This window comes from Salvelinus fontinalis, chromosome 29, assembly GCF_029448725.1.
Source record: "Salvelinus fontinalis isolate EN_2023a chromosome 29, ASM2944872v1, whole genome shotgun sequence".
Lineage (NCBI taxonomy): Eukaryota > Metazoa > Chordata > Actinopteri > Salmoniformes > Salmonidae > Salvelinus > Salvelinus fontinalis.
Genome location: NC_074693.1, coordinates 12,202,488 through 12,227,637, shown reverse-complemented (window position 1 = coordinate 12,227,637; position 25,150 = coordinate 12,202,488). Strand labels below are relative to the sequence as shown.

General features: G+C 45.1%; 1 protein-coding gene across 1 annotated transcript in view; it reads right to left on the bottom strand.

Annotated features, from left to right (window-relative positions):
- Window positions 1-25,150, bottom strand: part of fat2 (FAT atypical cadherin 2) — an 80,480-nt gene that overhangs the window by 51,693 nt on the left and 3,637 nt on the right. Inside the window, exons 2-11 of the mRNA XM_055888275.1 lie at window positions 15,171-18,491; window positions 14,265-14,576; window positions 8,056-8,114; window positions 5,913-6,023; window positions 5,385-5,594; window positions 4,869-5,076; window positions 1,364-1,503; window positions 1,002-1,277; window positions 567-777; window positions 59-245 (exon numbers count right to left, since the gene is read on the bottom strand). Of these exons, the coding sequence (XP_055744250.1) occupies window positions 59-245; window positions 567-777; window positions 1,002-1,277; window positions 1,364-1,503; window positions 4,869-5,076; window positions 5,385-5,594; window positions 5,913-6,023; window positions 8,056-8,114; window positions 14,265-14,576; window positions 15,171-18,474 (5,018 nt within the window). The 5' untranslated portion in view covers window positions 18,475-18,491. The remainder of the gene's footprint in view (window positions 1-58; window positions 246-566; window positions 778-1,001; window positions 1,278-1,363; window positions 1,504-4,868; window positions 5,077-5,384; window positions 5,595-5,912; window positions 6,024-8,055; window positions 8,115-14,264; window positions 14,577-15,170; window positions 18,492-25,150) is intronic.

The window sequence follows — 25,150 nt, the reverse complement described above, 5'->3', positions numbered from 1 at the left end:
AAATTAAAGCATTTAAGAATTATCAAACAACATAATACTAGTTTATATACATATTAACCTGGGAGGGGTTCTGTCTGAGAGCAGGACGGTGATGGAGACAGAACAGAGGTCACTGTGCTGGGGGAAACCCTGGTCTGTGGCCTTCACTGTCAGATGGAACTGCTCCTGGGTTAGGTTGTACAGAGATTTGGCGATGGTGATACTCCCTAGCTCGCCATCAATGTCAAAGGTGTTGTCCACATTTCCTGTAAAGATGAATCAAAGACCAAATCAAAATTAACAAATGATTTTTTGGTGTATAGAATTAACAATGAGTTAACCTATATGAACAATTGCCTATATGTGAACAACCTTTCGGTTACTGGCCCAACGCTCTAACCACTAGGCTACCTGCCACCCCCAGAATTTAAGTGATCGATCAAGTATAAAACATTCTCAAATATATAATATACTTATCCTGTAGCACTCTTATAAAGAATGCTAAAAATAGATAAACATATTTGAAGATTTTTCACAATTCAAATCCATCATAATCTACCCCTCATAATCTGTGATCTGTGTTGTACCTGAGTGAAGGGAGTAAATAATCAGAGCGTTGCTCCCCATGTCCTTATCCAGAGCCTTGACACGCAGCACCTCTGTCCCAGCCGCAGCCAGATTGGTGATAGTGCCCTCATAGCCGGCTGCCATGAAGGCAGGAGAGTGGTCGTTGCAGTCCTCCACATAAACCACTGCCTTCACAAAGTTTCTTTTCACTGGGATCTCCTGATCTCGAACCTGTGCATTTAAAGGAGAGCAGGACAGTGTAGGGACATTAACTTAATCAAAATCAAATTCCTAGAAAACCAGCAAAAAATGATTTGCTATAATCAGACAGAGATTATTTTTGCTTTTGTGAAACTGTTAGATGATAGATACGCTGAACTTTAGATCGTCGTGTTTTCAAACGGTAAGGGAGATGAAAAAGGGAGACATGACTAAAAAAACATCAACAACGTTACCATCACAATGAGCGTGTGCACAGAACGCTTCTCACGGTCCAGCTGCTCAGTCATCACCAGAACACCACTCTTATGGTCCAGATGGAAGTTCTTCAGGCTGTCTGGATGGACGCTGCTGTGGAGCGAGTAGATGAGTTTGCTGCTGCTGTCTCGGTCCTGAGCAGAGATGTGGAGGATGTCCTTCCATGGAGAGGTGTCTTCCGGTACTCTGACCTCGTAGATGGACTTCATGAACACGGGTCGATGCTCGTTCATGTCCAGCACACGGATATATGCCTAGGAGACATAAAGATAGGAAGATAAACTTAATCTAAAGTTTTACAATAACTACTAATTTACTCTGTATTTCATATGTGTATCACCTGTGTGGTTGCGACCTGATGTCCGTCTGTAACCTGTACAGTCAGATTATAGTTGGACTTCTTCCCTGCATCCAGAGGCCTGGCGATCACGATGCTACCTGTGTTCCTCTCAATGTCAAAGTCCTGCTCCTCATCGCCCCCTGAGAACAACACAATAGAGAGGAGACGGTATAAATAAATCAATAGCATTCAATCATCCCATACAAGGACAGTTTCAAGTTTGACCGTTTGAAATTTGACAGTTGAATGGCCTCAATAGAAGCCTGCCCAGAGTCCCTTCGGGTTGTTTGGCTTCGTAAGTGTCTGTCACTGAGACTGGCCCCAATGGCCTTATGGGAGGAGGGAGTGAGAGCCCATACGGCAGTCGTGACACACAGGTGTGTCATCCAGAACCATAATGACTTGGCCGTGGTTGGAGGATCATTCTTTCAACAGATGGACTTGTGGGCAGCTGTTTGGAGCGTACACTGGAAATGTTGTTTGCCCAGTCAGGACAGGTGGAAAGACAAGAACACCAACAAAACATCCCAAAGCTACTGAGAAAGGTTAATAGCTAATTTGACCCCTTCGAAAGTTGGCCATTGCCCTGCATGCGTGTTTGTGAATAGAGAATATGAGCTAAAAGGGCCCTCACATCACTGAATATGGCTACAAACACCCTCAACCGTTTAAAACTATTACTTCCTGTGTATACTATGCCTCATTTACAGAGTGTAAAAAAAACCTATGTGCCGGTATGGGGCCAACGAACCACCGTCATCCTCACATGCTCAGCCATGTATGTATTAATGACAGAAAACAAGGTTGCAGCAAAGGGCTGCCCCCCCCGTGTCTAAGTGTCGCAGAATAAGTGTAACACAATTGTTTAAGGGGAAATGTTTGGCAGCGACACACTTTGAACAGACGCCGTGAACAGTAGGGGTAAAGCTCATGCTTGTTCAGCCAGATGGTGTTTATTAAGAAATAGATGCACCTTTTCAAGGCTCACATGACTCCATTTTAAAACAAGCTTTCCCTTTTAATATCACCGGTGGGACTACATGAAAATACAACATTAAAAAAAAAAAAAAATGTCACTTCTCCCACAAAATGTTGAGCATTATTGAATAATGAATCAGTTGGTTGTTCTGGAGGCGGAACTGAGCGATTCCCCCTTAGATAGGCCAGCTGCAAAGTCAACATTGGCTACATTGTAAAAATTCATGCCATTTTTATTTTTTTGTTGCTTTTATGTCTTAATTTAAGGTTAGGGTTGGGCATTAGCGTTAGCAGTGTGGTTAAGGTTAGGGTTATGGTTATGGTTAGGTTTGATGACTGCAAAGCTGCCTTTAGAACAAGATTCATGATGAAAAACGCTATTCTGCAGGAAAAACAAAACATCCAATGTATTCCATACCCAGATTAAATAAAAAATATTGAAAGAGACAAAGAAGAAATAGATTGTTTAAATATATATTGGTTGACCGGATGGAGGGTTGAAAAGCAGCTGTCACAGTCGAAGAACAAGTCAAATGAAAAGCTGAAGAACTCAACAGGTTAGAACTGCACTGGCTGTCACACTCAGCCATCAAACGCGTTTCGAGGCGCCATCTAAGTTGCCACGTTTGAGTTTATGTCCCATCGCAAAGGCTTGCTTTCATTGGAATACTTTCACAAACATATTTTTATGCAGCAGGAATTGTAATACTATAGTGTTATTCCAGGATGTATCACAACCGGCCGTGATCGGGAGGCCCATAGGGAGACGTACCATTGGTCCAGTGTTTGGACCTACCCCGGGTTTGGCCGGGGCCGTCATTGTAAATAAGAATTTGTTCTTAACTGAGTTGGTTAGATAAAGGTTAAATAAAGGTTAAATGAAGGTTAAATAAAATAATTTAAATGTAAGCGCTACCACACTTGATGTTTGGAATCAATCGTTATTTTGTCCATGTTAATCCAAGTTAATTGAATTGTCAAAGAGCTAGATGAATACTTTAGCAAAGGGTCAGCAGCGTATTCTACCACGTGGCCGCGTGAGGCAGATCATCCATCAGAGTTAGATTCTGCCTATCCTGTCGTGTCCTGGCCCTTCATCTGAGGAAATATGGCTGTGTTCTCCTCATGCTGGGGTGTAGGGTACTCACACACACACACACGCACGCACGCACGCACGCACGCACGCACGCACACACACACACACACACACACACACACACACACACACAAAACACACAGAGCACAGCAAAACACACAGCGCACAGCAAAACACACAGAGCACAGCAAAACACACAGAGCACAGCAAAACACACAGCGCACAGCAAAACACACAGCAAAACACACAGCAAAACACACAGCGCACAGCAAAACACACAGAGCACAGCAAAACACACAGCGCACAGCAAAACACACAGCGCACAGCAAAACACACAGCGCACAGCAAAACACACAGCGCACAGCAAAACACACAGCAAAACACACAGCGCACAGCAAAACACACAGCGCACAGCAAAACACACAGAGCACAGCAAAACACACAGCAAAACACACAGAGCACAGCAAAACACACAGCGCACAGCAAAACACACAGCAAAACACACAGCAAAACACACAGCGCACAGCAAAACACACAGCGCACAGCAAAACACACAGAGCACAGCAAAACACACAGAGCACAGCAAAACACACAGCGCACAGCAAAACACACAGCGCACAGCAAAACACACAGCGCACAGCAAAACACACAGAGCACAGCAAAACACACAGAGCACAGCAAAACACACAGAGCACAGCAAAACACACAGAGCACAGCAAAACACACAGAGCACAGCAAAACACACAGAGCACAGCAAAACACACAGAGCACAGCAAAACACACAGAGCACAGCAAAACACAGCGCACAGTAAAACACACAGAGCACAGCAAAACACGACTCCCATGCCCCATTCTCCTCGATAATAATCTCCTTTCCTTCGCAATCCATTTGCAATCTTTTGACTGGTCACGTTTTGTCTTGCCGTTAAGTACATGTTGACAGATCATCTTCATTTTGACTCATCCCATTTGGTCAGTTTAATAAAACAGCAATATAACTTTACTCTAAGCCTTTATTGTGTCAACTGATATAACTATTGCTATAACATCAAATTACACAAATCTGATCATATTATAGTTTCTAGAAAATACGCTGTAATTCTACACACTAAAAAAACACTTATCTCTACTTTTGCGTGGTCCATATCACCAACACATTGCACACAACACACTTCACACTGCACACTTCACACTGCACACTTCACACTGCACACTTCACACTGCACACTTCACACTGCACACTTCACACTGCACACTTCACACTGCACACTTCACACTGCACACTTCACACTGCACACTTCACACTGCACACTTCACACTGCACACTTCACACTGCACACTTCACACTGCACACTTCACACTGCACACGGCACACTGTACACAACATACTGCACATCTCCACCTATCAGAGTTACCGATGTTAGCCCTCACCTGTGATGTCATACCACAGTAGCCTCTGTGTCTCTGTGAGGATGATCCCCACCATGTGAGTGACAGGATCCGTCTCCATGACAGCGAAGGTGAAGTGTGGCTCGTCAAACGTCAGCGGATCGGAGGTGGGCGTCGGCTTGGCGATCCACTCTACGTCCAGGCGGACTGTCGACGATCTCACCGGGCTCCCATGGTCCTTTGCTTTGATCTGACAGAAGGAAGGGTTGGGATGGAGAGGACAACGCTACTGTTATTGCGCTGGGGTGTGGATCTTTGTGTTACTCATCACAGTACATGGGAACATGACAGGGTTGGTGTTCATCACAATGGTATTCACATGCAAGTTTACACACTCCCTGCATGTGAATGAGAGTCATGAAAGAAGATGTGATTGTATTTGTTTAGGCATAGCAGGTGTCCCTAAAGAGTGTTCCACCATTTTGTGTGAATGTGAAAAGCAGAAGAATCAGTGGAACATGATAATTATGGTGTTCTATTATAATCTTGTCCACCTACCGTGAGGATGCTGTAGTTGCCTGCTGTAAAGTCCCCCCGTGCCGTCACCACCCCAGTGTCTGGATGGATCTCAAACCTCTCGTTCTGGTTGTCCTGGAGACTGAAGGTGACCTCAGCATTAGGCCCTTCATCGTTGTCCTGGGCAACCATCCGACACACCTCCACCTGTGGCTTCACCCCCTGACCCCTGTGTTGCTCAGGTAGTTTGACCTGGAAACAATCAATGAATCAATCAGTCACATTTATTTACAAAAGCCCTTTTTTACATCAACAGTTGTCACAAAGTGTATGGCATCCTATTCCATAAATAGTGCACATGTTGTTACCAGATCCCTACATGGTCCTTGTCAGAAGCAGTGCACAATGACATTTTACCAATCAGATCAGCTCTGAAAAAGATATGATGTGAAAAGATCTGATGTGATTGGTCAAAATATCAACTAGTTGAAAAAAATATCAGAATTGGGCTGCCCTATGTAGGCTGCGTTTATAAATGTAGGAGACCCCAAGGAGCAAACCAAAGCAGACCTGGAAGAGCTTGTGGTTGAACTGGGGCCTGTTGTCGTTCTCATCCAACACCTGGATGATCACTGTAGAGGTGGAGCGGAGAGGAGGGGCTCCGTTGTCCGACACTATCACCTGAGAGGAGAAGAGGGGTTAGTTAGTCTAACAGTAGGATGTGGAGGAAGAGGGGTTAGTCTAACAGTAGGATATGGAGGAAGAGGGGTTACTCTAACAGTAGGATATGGAGGAAGAGGGGTTAGTCTAACAGTAGGATATGGAGGAAGAGGGGTTAGTCTAACAGTAGGATATGGAGGAAGAGGGGTTAGTCTAACAGTAGGATATGGAGGAAGAGGGGTTAGTCTAACAGTAGGATGTGGAGGAAGAGGGGTTAGTCTAACAGTAGGATATGGAGGAAGAGGGGTTAGTCTAACAGTAGGATATGGAGGAAGAGGGGTTAGTCTAACAGTAGGATAAGGAGGAAGAGGGGTTAGTCTAACAGTAGGATGTGGAGGAAGAGGGGTTAGTCTAACAGTAGGATAAGGAGGAAGAGGGGTTAGTCTAACAGTAGGATGTGGAGGAAGAGGGGTTAGTCTAACAGTAGGATATGGAGGAAGAGGGGTTAGTCTAACAGTAGGATATGGAGGAAGAGGGGTTAGTCTAACAGTAGGATATGGAGGAAGAGGGGTTAGTCTAACAGTAGGATATGGAGGAAGAGGAGTTAGTCTAACAGTAGGATATGGAGGAAGAGGGGTTAGTCTAACAGTAGGATGTGGAGGAAGAGGGGTTAGTCTAACAGTAGGATATGGAGGAAGAGGGGTTAGTCTAACAGTAGGATATGGAGGAAGAGGAGTTAGTTTAACAGTAGGATATGGAGGAAGAGGGGTTAGTCTAACAGTAGGATGTGGAGGAAGAGGGGTTAGTCTAACAGTAGGATGTGGAGGAAGAGGAGTTAGTTTAACAGTAGGATATGGAGGAAGAGGGGTTAGTCTAACAGTAGGATGTGGAGGAAGAGGGGTTAGTCTAACAGTAGGATGTGGAGGAAGAGGGGTTAGTCTAACAGTAGGATATGGAGGAAGAGGGGTTAGTCTAACAGTAGGATAAGGAGGAAGAGGGGTTAGTCTAACAGTAGGATATGGAGGAAGAGGGGTTAGTCTAACAGTAGGATAAGGAGGAAGAGGGGTTAGTCTAACAGTAGGATGTGGAGGAAGAGGGGTTAGTTAGTCTAACAGTAGGATATGGAGGAAGAGGGGTTAGTCTAACAGTGGGATAAGGAGGAAGAGGGGTTAGTCTAACAGTAGGATGTGGAGGAAGAGGAGTTAGTCTAACAGTAGGATATGGAGGAAGAGGGGTTAGTTAGTCTAACAGTAGGATAAGGAGGAAGAGGGGTTAGTCTAACAGTAGGATGTGGAGGAAGAGGAGTTAGTTTAACAGTAGGATATGGAGGAAGAGGGGTTAGTCTAACAGTAGGATATGGAGGAGAGGGGTTAGTTAGTCTAACAGTAGGATAAGGAGGAAGAGGGGTTAGTCTAACAGTAGGATATGGAGGAAGAGGGGTTAGTCTAACAGTAGGATATGGAGGAAGAGGGGTTAGTTAGTCTAAAAGTAGGATAAGGAGGAAGAGGGGTTAGTCTAACAGTAGGATATGGAGGAAGAGGGGTTAGTCTAACAGTAGGATATGGAGGAAGAGGGGTTAGTCTAACAGTAGGATGTGGAGGAAGAGGGGTTAGTCTAACAGTAGGATATGGAGGAAGAGGGGTTAGTCTAACAGTAGGATATGGAGGAAGAGGAGTTAGTTTAACAGTAGGATGTGGAGGAAGAGGGGTTAGTCTAACAGTAGGATATGGAGGAAGAGGGGTTAGTCTAACAGTAGGATATGGAGGAAGAGGAGTTAGTCTAACAGTAGGATATGGAGGAAGAGGGGTTAGTCTAACAGTAGGATATGGAGGAAGAGGGGTTAGTCTGTGAAGGATTGATTGAGATTTAAAGGAAATTAAAAAGTTGTATGTATCATAAACTACATATATTTTGGGAGCAATGTTCTTTATCAAGACTACACACGTTATGGATCATTTATAGTCTAGTTTAAGCTCTCATGGTTAGGCCTTTTAACGATTTTATAAAACATGCATATGTTGTTTAATCACAAGCAGGTGTCTCAGTCTCTCACCTCAACACTGTGCTCAGATTTCAGTTCCCGGTCCAGAGAGGTCAGAGTGCTGATGACGCCTAAGAAAACAGAGAGGGGGAGGGGGCAGAGAGAGGGGGGGAGACATGGAGGAGATGGGAGGGAAGGAGGAAGATGGAGCAGGGTCATCAATAAGGAATCTTTCCCACATGCACAGCAGTAGCAGGGTAGTTCCACGAAATCAGTGTCTTTGGAGTCACAATTTCACAAGTAGAAATTGTGCACCAATATTTAATTGTATTTTGATTTATTTATTTTATTTTACCCTTATTTTACCGGGTAAGTTGACTGAATACACATTCTCATTTACAACAACGGCCTTGGGAATAGTTACAGGGGAGAGGAGGGGGGATGAATGAGCCAATTGGAAGCTGGGGATGATTAGGTGGCCATGATGGCATAAGGGCCAGATTGGGAATTTAGCCAGGACACCGGGGTTAACAGCCATACTCTTACAATAAGTGCCATGGGATATTTAGTGACCACAGAGAGTCAGGACACCCATTTAATGTCCCATCCGAAAGACAGTGCCTTACAAAGGGTAATGTCCCCAATCACTGCTCTTGGGCATTGGGATAATTTATATGAGACCAGAGTAAAGTGTGCCTCTTACTGTCCAACACCACTTCCAGCAGCATCAAAACGTTGCATTGAAGGTCCCCAAAAACACAGTGGCCGCCATCATTCTTAAATGGAAGATGTTTGGAACCACTAGAGCTAGCTGCCCAGCCAACATGAACAGTTGAAGGAGACGGGCCTTGATCAAGGAGGTGACCAACAACCTAATGGTCACTCTGACAGAGCACCAAAGTTCTTCTGTGGAGATGGGAGAACCTTCCAGAAGGACAACCATCATCACAGCACTCCACCAATCAGGCCTTTATGGTAGAGAGGCTAGACGCAAGCCACTCCTCAGTTTAAGGCACATGATAGTCCGCTTGGAGTTTGCCAAAAGGCACCTAAAGGACTCTCAGACCATGAGAAACAAGATTTTTTGGTCTGATAAAACCAAGATTGAACTCTTTAGTATGAATGCCAAGCATCACGTCTGGAGGAAACCAGGCACTGCTCATCACCTGGCCAATACCATCCCTACCGTGAAGCATGGTGGTGGCTATTTTTTTCAGCGGCAGGGACTGGAAGACTAGTCAGGATCGAGGGAAAGATTAACGGAGCAAAGTACAGCGAGATCCTTGATGAAAACCTGCTCCAGAGCGCTCAGGACCTCATACTGGGGCGAACGTTCACCTTCCAACAGGACAATGACCCTAAGCACACAGCCAAGACAACACAGGAGTGGCTTCGGAACAAGTCTCTGAATGTCCATGAGTGGCCCAGCCAGAGCCCGGACTTGAACCCGATCTAACATCTCTGGAAAGACCTGAAAATAGCTGTGTAGCGTCGCTCCCCATCCAACCTGACAGAGATTGAGATGATCTGCATAAAAAAATGGGAGAAACTCCCCAAATACAAGTGTGCCAAGCTTGTAGCGTCATACCCAAGAAGACTCGAGGCTGTAATCTATGCCAAAGGTTCTTCAACAATGTCCTGAGCAAAGTGTCTGACTACTTATGTAAATACTTATATATATATTTTTATATATTTGCTAAAATGTCTAAACCTTGCTTTGTCATTATGGAGTACTGTGTGTAGATTGATGAGTGGGGGGAAATGATTTAATCCGTTTTAGAATAAGACTGTAACTTAACAAAATGTGGAGAATGAAGACTGAAGACTGTATGTCTCTGAGTGTAGTTTGAAGGAAGTTCCTAAATAGCACTATCATAATTTCTAACCAGCGTTAGCATTGGCTCACGAAACTTCCTCTAATTTCCTTCATATTGGTCACGGAGAAATAAAAATGATATCCATGAGTTCATCTAAATATATCTGCCTCTGAAAAGATCCCCTAGATATGTTTCCCCTAGATATAAGGAATTTGAAATTATTTATACTTTTATGTTTTATACGTATGTATATTCTATCAATTTCATTTACTTTTGATTCTTAAGTATATTTAAAACCAAATACTTTTTGACTTTTACTCAAGTAATATTTTACTGGGTGACTTTCACCTTGACTTGAGTCATTTTCTAATGAAGTATCTTAACTTTTATTCAAGTATAACAAATGGGTACTTTTTCCACCACTGCCTTTAATAGGCATTTACTATAGTAATTTTGTTGTAAACCTCTTGAGATAGCAAAAACATGTTTTTATTGTTGAACATGCGCTCTTTGTGACAGAATGGTAAAATTAGCTGAAATCTTTTTCTTAACCAAGTTATGCTTCTCAAAAGGCACCGGAATAGCGGAATGACCCAGCACACCTGTCACTGTCTGAGCCCCAGGCAGCTGGGTCGCTCTTCTTCCTTCCTGTCTGTTTTTCTAACAGCGTTTATTTGGCTTTATAGTCTTCACTAAAGAAAGCTCTGAGAACTTTCCAGAGCCTCTTATTTTCATAAAATACTTAACCTTTTAGGCCTGTGGACACTTTACTATTATAATGTGTGTGGCAAGAGCCGATACAGTCAAGCAGGTCAACATCTTTCACCGTGAATGTTGTTCTGGAGTCAGCAGAGTGATCACTAGCTGGCACAGCCACAAAGTCATGAAATCAGATTTTAAACCTAATCCTAAACTTAACCCCAACCTTAACCACACTGCTAACTCTAATGTCCAACCCCCTAACCTTAAATTAAGAACAAAAAAATTGAATTTTTTTTCACAAATTTTACAACACAGCCAATTTTGACATTGCAGCTAGCCTAAGGGGAAATTGCTCAGTTCTCCCCCCAGGACAAATCATTTGACAATAAACATCAACCTGCTACAATCTGACTAGGTATCCCACTTTCCCTTTCCCCTTTCCCAATCTATCCGCTGATAAGCTTTCCAACTGTATTGTCATTTGGTAAAGATTGCCCACGCTGCTTCTGTTCAATTAGTAGGCTAATTCTCCTGCCATGCTGCTACTGTCCCTTTAGTAGGTTAATTCTCCTGCCATGCTGCTTCTGTCCCTTAAGTAGGCTAATTCTCCTGCCATGCTGCTACTGTCCCTTTAGTAGGCTAATTCTCCTGCCATGCTGCGTCTGTCCATTTAGTAGGCTAATTCTCCTGCCATGCTGCTACTGTCCCTTTAGTAGGCTAATTCTCCTGCCATGCTGCGTCTGTCCCTTAAGTAGGCTAATTCTCCTGCCATGCTGCGTCTGTCCCTTAAGTAGGCTAATTCTCCTGCCATGCTGCGTCTGTCCCTTAAGTAGGCTAATTCTCCTGCCATGCTGCTACTGTCCCTTTAGTAGGCTAATTCTCCTGCCATGCTGCGTCTGTCCCTTAAGTAGGCTAATTCTCCTGCCATGCTGCGTCTGTCCCTTAAGTAGGCTTATTCTCCTGCCATGCTGCGTCTGTCCCTTAAGTAGGCTTATTCTCCTGCCATGCTGCTTCTGTCCCTTTAGTAGGCTAATTCTCCTGCCAAATTAAAGTGACTATGTGATCAGAAAAACTGACAAAACAGGTTACATGACTGGTTTGGACTTTTTTAGTCTTTTGTGTTGAAATCTGGGTGAGGCTGTCTGGATAACAGCCTGAGTTGATATCAGAGTATATATCAGAGTTCAGTTTAGTTCACCATCCGACTGCCCCAGGGACAGATTGCACATTGTGTGTGTGTGTGTGTGTGTGTGTGTGTGTGTGTGTGTGTGTGTGTGTGTGTGTGTTTGGTGAGCGGGGGGGGGGGGGGGGGGGGGGTGGGGTTTACGGCCCTCAAAACACATCCTGCTGGGTCTTTACGGGAGATGCGTTAGAAATGTTGCTGTTGCTTTTATCATTAGCTGGGACTTGTTGGTTCACATCCTGTGTCAGTGTTTTTGTAATGGAGTTGCCCTTCTCTGCTTGGTCTCCTCGTAAAGAGGACCTCTTGACCTCATAACCTCATAGGGTTTTGCTGGGATAGCAGGTGGCCTCAAGGTTAGCGCGTTGGGCCAGTTACCGAAAGGTCGCTGGTTTAAATCCTGGAGCCCACAGAAAAATATTTCTCTGTGCAGTTATTCCCAGTTTCTCCAGGGGTGCTGGACAATGGTGGGATATGCATGGAACGCATTTCTGTTACACACGTCAATAAATGAATAACAGGACAAATATAAGCATCCCCAAAATCATTATTTATTTTATCGTTTTGGCTTTTGTGTATCTTCCAGCTGGTAATACAGCTACACTAAATTGTATTCAAATGTATTATTGGTTCTTAACTGACTTTCTACTGGGACATCTCTACAGATACTGTACTGTGTGTACTTTGCTGCTACACTCCTGAACTGAGATCTTAGTCAGACTTCTCTGAGTCATGTGTATCCTGTTCTGACACGAGGAGCACAGCTCATATCCTCTCACGACGAGCCATACATCTACCATGCTGTTGAGTGACAAACGTTGAGGCTTCACTTTATTGATTAAGTGTTTTATTTCACCTATACTCTTCACTTTGTAGAAGAACAAGGCCTGTGTCGTAGTAATGAGTTTAAAGGCCTGATTTTCCTGTGTTTCATATACACTGAATGTACAAAACATTAGGAACACCTTCGGAATATTGAACACCCTTTTACCCTCAGAACTAGCATCAATTCGTCAGGGCATGGACTCTACAAGGGGTCGAAAGCGTTCCACAGGGATTCTGGCCCATGTTGACTCCAGTTGGCTGGATGTCCTTTTGATACACATGGGGAAACTGTTGAGCGTGAAAAACACATCAGCGTTAGACACTCAAACCGGCACGCCTGGCACCTACTACCATACCCTGTTCAAGGGCACTTAAATATGTTGTCTTGTCCATTCACCCTCTGAATGACACACATTAACAATCCATATCCCAATTGTCTCAAGGCTTAGAAATCCTTCTTTAACTTGTTATGGATAGGGGGCAGCATAATTTTATCTTTAAAAGGGTGTCTAATACTTGTATGTTTGAGAAATTTGAATTATGAGATTTCTGTTGATTGAATTTGGGACCCTGCAATTTCATTAGCTGTTGGTGAGCGGAACCCCAGTCCTAGACAGGTTAACCTTTCTCCTCCCCTTCATCTACACTTGTTGAAGTGGATTTAACAAGTGACATCAATAAGGGACCATGGCTTTCACCTGGATTCCCCTGGTCTAATATTTTGTACACTCAGTATAAATGAGGATACTGTCATTTTAGTGTAAGAGCTGCTTGAAAAGACCACCTGAAATTTCAGCCTGTTTCGGCGGGACGGACTTTTGACATCACCAGACCGTCATTGAGTTAATAGACCGATAAGTAAGAGAGTTGTGAACTTTGCTGCAGATAACAGCTCGTTTTCAGTTTTCCCCTCCGCACTCAGACCACTCCAGGCAGTCTCAGCGAAACTAACCTGTGTCTTGATTACACTGGGAGTTTCTATAAAACATCTAGTCTATTGTACATCTTCCAAGGCATTAATGGAGCGCCTTTTCAGCTTTAATCCTTTGGTGTTAAACCACACACACACACACACACACACACACACACACACACACACACACACACACACACACACACACACACACACACACACACACACACACACACACACACACACACACACACACACACACAGAGCCCAGCAGAGATGACAAGTCAAGGACGGACGGACGTGTAGAAGCTTGCGACGTAGAGCTAATCTGGTTGCAATTTGTCCTGCCTTCAAAGGCCCATGCTATGTTGTGTGACAGGCACTCAGCTGCATGACGAAACTGTCAGACATTTGGGGTTTAACTTTCTGGTTGGGAAGTTGTTCTTTTGGCCTCCCAGCCCTCCCAGCCCTCCCAGCCCTCCCAGCCCTCCCAGCCCAGACATGACTGCATCATTTGTTGTGTTTTTGTGTACATTTATAGGTAGAAAATAAGGGTAGTTTAACCTTGGCCGGTATTCACCACAGGTTATGACACACACCGAGTGATGCCTGTGCACAGTGCTGCTGAGACATGTTATAATCTACCATTTTCTACTCAACTTGAGAAATGACAGCTAGTTAAACTTTATATTGAGATGTATATTTGACACACATGAATAAAATAATAATAATCTGCTGCAAAAAAATGAGATCTACATTTGACGTAGAGTTGTCAAATGTAATATGGGCACAAAACAGCAGTCTACCTTTCCTCAAAAGTGTTAAGACTTTTACTGTCAGTTACCTGTCTTGGGGTTGATGGTGAAATACGTCCGTGGTGACTCCAACAGCTGGAAGGTGAGTTTCCCCTCAGAGGAGCTGTCCACGTCACTAGCAGTGACCTGAAGCACTGACTTGTCTTTAGGCATGTTTTCCAGGACGGAGCCGAAGTAGACCGGCTGGGACAGCTGGGGAGGGTTATCATTGATGTCCAGGACTTCCACGAATATGTCTGTCCAGGTCACTAGAGGGATGGTGCCAAGGTCTTTGGCATAGACCGACAGCCAGTAGTGTGGGACGGCCTCTCGGTCAAATATCTCAGCCGTGCGGATGACTCCTGCAAAACAGAAGGAGAAATCGTTTATGTCATCCATCTGTATTTGTATTTTTTTGCTGACAGGTGGTGTGGTGATGAACAACTTTGGTAAATCATCTAGGTTTTTACCCCAAAATAGTTATTTGGTTAAAACTGGATGCTACGCTGACAGATTATAAGTATGAGTAATATTCTGAAAAGGAGGCCTGGTGCGTCAGTGCAGATGTTCAGCACTATAATGACAGAGCATTTTTCCAACAGGAGTCAAGCATACTAATGAAACGTGATACTATGTGAGGTCACAGGCTATCAGCTGTAAAGTATCCATTATGTAGGAACATAGACGGGTCCCAAGAAGCCTCAGGTTCTTTTTTACATTGCTCATTACTATTATTACACAGACACACACGCACACGCACACGCACACACGCACACGCACGCACACGCACACACGCACACACACACACACACACGCACACGCACACGCACGCACACGCACACGCGCACACACATGCACACGCACACACACACACACGCACACACACACATGCACACGCGCACGCACACACGCACACGCACACACACGCACACACACACACACACACACATATTTACCTGTTTCCTCATCGATCATGAAAACTCCCAGGCCAGATCCATCGTGAATGTGGTACCTGACAACTCCATCTCTCCCCAGGTCCTTATCTGCTGCTGTCAGCATCAACACTGAGGTTCCCACAGGAGCGTCCTCCATCACTGAGGCCTCATAGACAAACATGGAGAAGACCGGCTTATTCAGGTTCTCATTCACATCCAGGACCTCCACCTCGATGAAACAGGAGGAGGAGAGTGACCGAGGAAGGCCATGGTCAACCGCTCGAACCGTCAGGTTGTAAGACTGTCTCCTCTCAAAGTCCAGTTCCTTCTCAAGGGTTAGAGATCCCGTCGACGCGTCCAGAAAAAAGGCCCCGCTCTCACTGTTCTTCAGGTTGTAGCTGATCTGTCCAGCGCTGCCCAGGTCTAAGTCGTAGCTCTCGACCCACAGTAGCACCGTCCCCAAGGGAACGTCCTCGGGGACTTTGATGTTGTAGATCTTGGGGACGAACTTGGGAGGATTGTCGTTGATGTCCTCCAACACGACAACCAGATCGGTCATAGAGAAGAGCTGTGGGTCTGTTTTAGACTGATCTCTAGCCTCTATCTTCAGGTTATGTCTGGGAAAGGCCTCTCTGTCTAAGCGATCAGACACTTTCACTTCGCCAGTGAGTTCATTGATCTTGAACAGATCAGTTAAAGTTAGCATGGAATATAATATGTTTCCGTTGTCCTCAGAGTCTAAATCCGTTGCGTGCACTTGGATTATCCTCGTGTCAACCTCCGTGTTCTCTGGAATGTGCACGACATACCTGGATTGGTCAAATATTGGTCGGTTGTCGTTAACATCCAATAGATTCACAGCAAGAAATTTCCATGCGGAGGTTGGTGGGCTTCCTAAGTCATAGACAGTTACGTTCAAAATGTAGAACTCTTTGGTTTCTCGGTCTAAAGGACACACAAGCTGAAGCTCCCCAGAGAAAATACCAATGGAGAAACACCCATCTTCATTTCCACTTGAGATAGCGTACACAAGCTTGCTGTTGAATCCAGTGTCGTTATCCGTAGCCTTGAAGTAAAGGATAGTTGAATTCAAAGGGAAGTCCTCTCTGATGTCAATAGTACTCGGGATGCCGGAGTTGAACTTAGGAGAGTGGCGGTTGATGATATGAACGTCCGAGAAGGATTCCTCATCCTGGAAAGTCAACCCTGGCTTTATGGATTCTATCAGTTTGTCTGTAAGCTGTTTGAAAATCCCAGTCTCCTGACAAATGACGTTGGCTTCAGTGCCCTGGTTAACGACAGTAACAGTAACAACAGAGGGATCCGAGGTATGTTTACCGTCGGTTGCTGTGATTCTAAGTCTGAACGAAGGTAATTCAGTCTCTATCGAAGCTGTGGGTATCTGTTTGATCAGTTTAATGACTCCTGATACAGCGTCGATGTCAAACAGTTTTTGGTCATTCCCTGACTCGATCACATATCTGAGCTGTTGTAGTTCGTCCAGGTCAACAGCAGACAGCTCTGCGATTGGCTCTCTCACCGCTAAATCTACAGGTATGGTGGCGTTGCATCCCACCTGCTCAAACAGAGGCGTGTTGTCATTGACGTTGCTCATGGTGATTGTCACAGCGCATTCAGAAACATGACTGAAGGGGCTGCCACTGTCCGAAGCCCACACTCTGAGATGATACCACCTCTTCATCAACTCATAGTCCAGATCCTCAGATGTAGAGATCACTCCACTGATCGGGTCTATTGTGAATGGGGAAGGAGCTGAGTTGGCTATGGCATAGGTCACAAAACCATTTCGTTCCCTGTCCTCGTCTATTGCAGAGACTGTTAGAATGCTGCTGCCTATAGGTACGTTCTCTGGTAGTGTGGCTTGGTATGACGGTTTGGTGAATATGGGGGCGTTGTCGTTTTCGTCAGTAATCTCAACGACTATATGGGTCTCGGCTTCGCCGTGATTCGCTATCACGTCGAATTCATAACGAGACTTTTTCTCAAAGTCAAACGAGTCTGAGGTAACGATTATTCCTGTTTTGGGGTTAATCTTAAATTTGGGGCTATCAGAGTTACTTTTAATGTGGTATCTAACATTCAAATATGCCGGATTCACACTAACTCTGACCACATGTGTTCTTGGTGGTGAAAACTCACTTAGTGAGAGAATGTACGTGTCTTCCAGAAAGCTAAACAGGCTTTGTTTATAGGGAGGGATATGGATTTCTGAAACTGGAGAAACTAAAGGTGGACTGCTCTTGTCTTTAGCTTGAAGGGAGAGGTTTAATCCAAATGGGCTCTGAGACCAGTTCATTCTCTTGGTAGAGACCACTTGGAAACCATTGCCTTGCAGGCTGGATGGAATAATTTCAAAACACCTCTGTGGATCCCCACCAACAATACTAACGGACTCGACCTGCTTTACACCCGACTCTACATGGACATCAATAGTTATCTTCTCCTCTTCATCCTTCTGAGCTAGGACAACTGGGAGAGGTTTGATGATGGGGGTGGTGGAGGAGACCTTTTCTATGGTAATTTTAACCCTGGCCACGTTGCCAAACTTCTGAACCCCAGATATCTTCTTGGTCCTGTCCTCGGCTAATACAGTGAGATCGTATGTTTCTGCTCGGCTGTGGTTCAGTCTCTTGACGAGGCTAATGGCGCCTGTGAAAGGATCAACGGCGAACGGATGGGCTCTACTCGTAAAGGAGTAATAGAACTCAGCGTTACAGCCAATATCCGCGTCCGTCGCACTGACCCTGACCACGCTGGACTTCAACGGAGCGTCTTCCCTGATGACTACGTTGTACGAGGCTGGGTAGAAGAGTGGTTTCAGATCATTGGTGTCAAGCACCTGAACCAATACCTTGGTCCTGGCCTGGAAGTCGTACGTGATTTCAGTGGCTTCAATGGTGAGAGTATAACTGTCTCTTACTTCCCTGTTTAGTGATGCAGAATTACTGCTTCGCGTTTTGATTCGCAGAATGCAGAAATCCCCTACTCTGACCTCCTCCGCTTTGAATAGGCCGTCGTCGTCTCCAGAGACGAGTTTGAACTTGATGTCCCAGAAAGGATCGGTCACTACGATGCCCATCTTGATGGGACTCTCCACAGCAGTCCTGGGGGCTGAGTTCTCATTAATGGTGGCATTGTAGAGATGATAAGTGAACATCATGGGAGAGCTGTCCTTTCCAAGCACCTTTCCCAAGCTCCATTTTGTTGGTATTTTGTGATACTCGTTACTTGCTACTAGGTTTAGTAAGACTGCTACCACTAAGAGTAGTGTACTTGTGTCTGTTGTAACCATCTTCACTGTCATCACCAGGATCCTCAGCTCTGAGAGAGAGAGAGAGAGAGAGAGAGAGAGAGAGAGAGAGAGAGAGAGAGAGAGAGAGAGAGAGAGAGAGAGAGAGAGAGAGAGAGAGAGAGAGAGAGAGAGAGAGAGAGAGAGAGAGAGAGAGAGAGAGAGAGAGAGAGAGAGAGAGAGAGAGAGAGAGAGAGAGAGAGAGAGAGAGAGAGAGAGAGAGAGAGAGAATTAGATTTGGGTTCATATGGCGGGAAAACATGTACATCTTAATTTTATAGTTCAATCATCTACGAAAATCGCGTACAAGTCCAAACAAAATGCATCTCTTTGACCAGATTGTGAACATATCAGTCATTTCCCTATTGCCTGCTCCTGTCTGAGCAGTACAATGTGAGAGTAATGATCCAATGACACAACAACACAGTGAAAGCCTGCTGTGAGGTATTTGTCTCCTGTTCTAACATGCCTTGACCAAAGCAAAGCAATACATTGTTTGATGACAAGAAACAGCCTCGGAGCAGCATTAGACAGGTGGTGCCCCCCCCCCCAATGTCATTATTCCTTTCCCTTGCAAGCAACAACTGATAATCAAATCATTATTATAAAGCCTTTGTCAACATGTGTTAATAAAAAATGATTTGTTACGTGATGACAGATGTAAAACAGGATTTGGTGGTTTGTTTCCACCTTTATCCAAACGTAAATACTGTGTCTGTTCGTCTGTGTTCTGAGCGGTCTTCTGTTCAGTGTAGGCTGTTCAGACATTAACCTTCTACTCCTAAATGTAAACACATTTAAAGCTCAACAATTCATAAAGCTCATAGTAAAATATCCGGTACGAACCCTTTTCTCTAGTGCATAACAAAAATGTATATATTTGCCAATAAAAACGAAAACTACAGATATTAAACTCAAAATAAATCAAATATATAATTGGCCTTTAGGTGAAATGGTCTAGTTTTTAGTGCTGTACTTGGCAACAATAAAGCCTCCAGTATTCCTGCATGGTGATTTGACCATCTCTCAGCACTTTAAAAGCCCATAGGTCTTGCTTACCAGCTCCATGACTGCTACCTTTTCATTTCTCTTACACCTGAAGTTTACCGGAGATATCAGAGAGATCTGGAGTGAGAGGAACGCTTAATAAGCTGCTCCTTGAAAAATTACATAAAATACATGTCAATCTGTTACTGTGGTGATGAACAAAATGACTGTTTACCTAGCTAACCTTTCACTTTCAGTGTGTCATCACTAGTAGAAAGTGATCGATCGTTTTGGTCCGTAGAATCCTTACTAGTTTAGACAAACATGCTCATACAAGAACACAAGACTTTACAGATTATTATAAATGATGATTTGACTAATCAAATGTGTTAAAATGAGTAATTCCTCAGCCATCTCTCGTAACAACTGCTAAAGGGCAGGGGGGGGGGGGGGGGGGTGACAGCCAAAGTCAGGTACAGTTGAAGTCGGATGTTTACATACACCTTAGCCAAATACATTTAAAATCAGTTTTTCACAATTCCTGACATCTAAACCTAGTAAACATTCCCTGTCTTAGGTCAGTCAGGATCACCACTTTATATTGAGAGAATGTGAAATGTCAGAATAATAGTAGAGAGAATGATTTATTTCCGCTTTTATTTCTTTCATCACATTCCCAGTGGGTCAGAAGTTTACATACACTCAATTAGTATTTGTTTGCATTGCTTTTAAATTGTTTAACTTGGGTCAAATGTTTCGGGTAGCCTTCCACAAGCTTCCCACAATAAGTTGGGTGAATTTTGGCCCATTCCTCCTGACAGAGCTGGTGTAACTGAGTCAGGTTTGTAGGCCTCCTTGCACGCACAAGCTTTTTCAGTTCTGCCAACAAATTTTCTATGGGATTGAGATCAGGGCTTTGTGATGGCCACTCCAATACCTTGCCTTTGTTGTCCTTAAGACATTGTCCATTTGGAAGACCCATTTGTGACCAAGCTTTAACTTCCTGACTGATGTCTTGAGATCTTGCTTCAATATATCCATATAATTTTCCTCCCTCATGATGCCATCTATTTTGTGAAGTGCACCAGTCCCTTCTGCAGCAAAGCACCCCCACAACATGATGCTGCCACCCCCGTGCTTCACGTTTGGGATGGTGTTCTTCGGCTTGCAAGCATCTACCTTTTTCCTCCAAACATAATGATGGTCATTATGGCCAAAAAATACAATCTTTGTCCCCAAGTGCAGTTGTAAACTGTAGTCTGGCTTTTTTATGGCGGTTTTGGAGCAGTGGCTTCTTCCTTGCTGAGCGGCCTTTCAGGTTATGTCCATATAGGACTCGTTTTACTGTAAATATAGATACTTTTGTACCTGTTTCCTCTAGCATCTTCACAAGGTCCTTTGCTGTTGTTCTGGGATCGATTTGCACTTTTCGCACCAAAGTACAATCATCTCTAGGAGACAGAATGCGTCTCCTTCCTGAGTGGTATGACGGCTGCGTGGTCACATGGTGTTTATACTTACGTACTTATTGTTTGTACAGATGAACGTGGTACCTTCAGGCATTTGGAAATTGCTCCCAAGGATGAACCAGACTTGTGGAGGTCTACAATTATTTTTCTGAGGTCTTGGCTGATTTCTTTTGATTTTCCCATGATGTCAAGCAAAGAGGCACTGAGTTTGAAGGTAGGCTTTAAAATACATCCACAGATACACCTCCAATTGACTTAAATAATGTCAATTAGCCTATCAGAAGCTTCTAAAGCCATGACATCCTTTTCTGGAATTTTCCAAGCTTGTCACGTTCCTGACCTATTTATGTTAGTTGTTATGTGTGTTAGTTGGTCAGGACGTGAGGTTGGGTGGGCATTCTATGTTTTCTGTTTCTATGTTGGTTTTGGTTTGCCTGGTATGGCTCTTGATTAGAGGCAGGTGGTTTGCGTTTTCCTCTAATCAAGAGTCATATTTAGGTAGGGCATTCTCACTGTTTGTTTGTGGGTGATTGTCTCCTGTGTCCGTATGTTATGTTCGTACCACATGGGACTGTAGCGTTTGTTTGTTTCGTTTTCGTGTCGATGTCGTCTGTTTCCTGTACGTAAGTTTATGTTTAGTTATGTAAGTTTATGTTCAGGTCTCGTCAACGTCGTTTTCTTGTTTTGTAGTTTGGAAGTGTTTTGTTTCGTTTCGTGTTTGCCATCATCGTTGTTTAATAAAGATGGCTTATTTCCCAAAGCCTGCGTTTTGGTCTGAGGATCCTTCTCTCCTCACCTCATCTGAGGATGAGGAGAGCACAAGCCGTTACAGAATCACCCACCCCCCCCCCCAGCCTAGTACCTACAGTGTATACACTACGCACTAGGCTACCAGTGCGTATCCTGAGCCCTGTTCCTCCTCCACGCACTCTCCCTGTAGTGCGTGTATCTAGCCCGGTGCCTCCAGTTCCGGGCCCACGCACTAAGCTACCAGTGCTTCTCCAGAGCCCTGTACAAACTGTATCTTCTCCCCCTACTAATCCTGATGTGCTTGTCCTCAGCCCGGCGTCACCAGTGCCGGTACCACGCATCAGGGATAGAGTAGGCTTTGAGAATACAGTGTGCCCTGTCCCTGCTCCCCGCACTGGTAGGAAGGTGCTTGTCATTAGCACGGTGCCTCCAGTTCCGGCACCACGCACCAGGTCTACAGTGTACCGTATCCGGCCAGAGCCATCCGTCTCCCCAGCGCCATCTGAGCCATCCGTCTCCCCAGCGCCATCTGAGCCATCCGTCTCCCCAGCGCCATCTGAGCCATCCGTCTCCCCAGCGCCATCTGAGCCATCCGTCTCCCCAGCGCCATCTGAGCCATCCGTCTGCCAGGAGCCTGCAAAGCCGCCCGTCTGCCATGAGCCTGCAAAGCCGCCCGTCTGCCATGAGCCTACAGAGCCGTCAGCCAGACAGGAGCCGCTAGAGCCGTCAGCCAGACAGGAGCCGCTAGAGCCGTCAGCCAGACAGGAGCCGCTAGAGCCGTCAGCCAGACAGGATCTGCCAGAGCCGCCAACCAGACAGGATCTGCCAGAGCCGCCAACCAGACAGGATCTGCCAGAGCCGCCAACCAGACAGGATCTGCCAGAGCCGCCAACCAGACAGGATCTGCCAGAGCCGCCAACCAGACAGGATCTGCCAGAGCCGCCAGCGAGCCATGAGCAGCCAGAGCCGTCAGAGCGCCATGAGCAGCCAGAGCCGTCAGAGCGCCATGAGCAGCCAGAGCCGTCAGAGCGCCATGAGCAGCCAGAGCCGTCAGAGCGCCATGAGCGTCGAGAGCCGTCAGCCTGCCATGAGCGTCGAGAGCCGTCAGCCTGCCATGAGCGTCGAGAGCCGTCAGCCTGCCATGAGCGTCGAGAGCCGTCAGCCTGCCATGAGCGTCGAGAGCCGTCAGCCTGCCATGAGCGTCGAGAGCCGTCAGCCAGCCATGAGCATCGAGATTCGTCAGTCAGCCATGAGCTGCCCTTCAGCCTGAAAAGGCTAAATACCCAGAACTGCCCATCAGTCCAGAGCTGTCTCTCTGTCCGGAGCTGCCTTTCAGTCCGGAGTTGCCCCTCTATCCTGATCTCCCTCTCTATCTTCATCTACCTCTATATTCTTATCTATCCCTCTATCTTGATTTATCTCTCTGTCCCGGTGTTATCCTTATTAGATATATTATTAAGAGAATTGTGTGGGGGAAAAAAGAGGGTGGACATTCTTGGAGGGAGGAAGTTAGGATGGATTATGGTGGGGTGGGAACCGCGCCCGGAGCCTGAGCCACCACCGTGGTTAGATGCCCACCCAGACCCTCCCCTAGACTTTGTGCTGGTGCGTCCGGAGTTCGCACCTTGTGGGGGGGGTACTGTCACGTTCCTGACCTATTTATGTTAGTTGTTATGTGTGTTAGTTGGTCAGGACGTGAGGTTGGGTGGGCATTCTATGTTTTCTGTTTCTATGTTGGTTTTGGTTTGCCTGGTATGGCTCTTGATTAGAGGCAGGTGGTTTGCGTTTTCCTCTAATCAAGAGTCATATTTAGGTAGGGCATTCTCACTGTTTGTTTGTGGGTGATTGTCTCCTGTGTCCGTATGTTATGTTCGTACCACATGGGACTGTAGCGTTTGTTTGTTTCGTTTTCGTGTCGATGTCGTCTGTTTCCTGTACGTAAGTTTATGTTTAGTTATGTAAGTTTATGTTCAGGTCTCGTCAACGTCGTTTTCTTGTTTTGTAGTTTGGAAGTGTTTTGTTTCGTTTCGTGTTTGCCATCATCGTTGTTTAATAAAGATGGCTTATTTCCCAAAGCCTGCGTTTTGGTCTGAGGATCCTTCTCTCCTCACCTCATCTGAGGATGAGGAGAGCACAAGCCATTACAAAGCTGTTTAAAGACATTTAGTGTATGTAATCTTCTGACCCACTGGAATTGTGATACAGTGAATTATAAGTGAAATAATCTGTCTGTTAAAAATTGTTGTAAAAATTACTTGTGTTATGCACAAAGTAGATGTCCTAACCGACTTGCTAAAACTATAGTTTGTTAACAAGAAATGTGTGGAGTGGTAGAAAAACGAGTTTTAATGACTCCAACATAAGCGTATGTAAACTTCCGACTTCAACTGTAGGTGTGGTTTATCTTAACTAGGCCGTGTTGGTGACATCATAATATAATATGTCGTTTGGCAGACACTCTCATCCAAAGCGACAGTCATGCATGCGTAGGGCTCCCGAGTGGCGCAGCGGTCTAGGGTACTGCATCTCAGTGCCTGGTTCAAATCCATCCTGGTGATTTGTAGTCACGTAGAGCGGTGCTTAAATGGGGTAGGCCGTCATTGTAAATCAGAATTTGTTTTGATCTGACTTGCCTGGTGAAATAATGATAAAAAACATGTGATTAAATTTAACCTGGTGGTGATCCTGGGCATTAAACCCACTACACTGGTGTTACAAGTGCTCTGCACTACCAACTGAGCTACAAAGGACCACAGTAATGATATTGTCTGGGTTTTTACAGGTCCTGTCATCTCTTTCAATTTGACGCCATATCAATTTACAGTCTTCAGATCATTCTAAATGAACCTTATCCTTTACATGAACATGGGATGAGTCCCAAATTACACCCTATTCCCTATATACAGTGCACTCTGGTCAAACGTAGTGCACTATGTAGGGAATTGGTGCCATTTGGGACGTAGGCCGTGGACATGGCGCTAAAACATTTCATTTCCAGATGTAGGGGTTAAAATGAAATGTTTGTCTGGCTGGCAGTGCTGCTGGTGGGGAAGATCCTCAGGCAGTCATTGATTACTGAGGTCTGTCTGCTGTTAGCTGTGGGATGCTCTCCTGTTCATGTTCCTGTGTGTTCCTGCCTGTCTTCCTCCTCCTCATTCAAACCCCCGCAGTCACGACCTGTTGGTACACGCTCAGCCATGCTGCTCTGAACAGATCACATTTCAACATCACCTCCATGGTATTGTACCTGTAAATTTATTTATTTGGGGCAAAGTTTGCAGTGTTTCTGAGTGATGATTTTTAACAGCTCAGTGATTTCTCTCTCTCTGTCTCTGTCTCTGCCTCTCATCTCCCCTATCTCTCTCTCTCTCTCTCTGTCTCTCTGTCTCTCTCTCTGTCTCTGTCTCTGTCTCTCTGTCTCTCTCTCTCTGTCTCTCTGTCTCTCTGTCTCTGTCTCTGTCTCTGTCTCTCATCCCCCCTCTCTC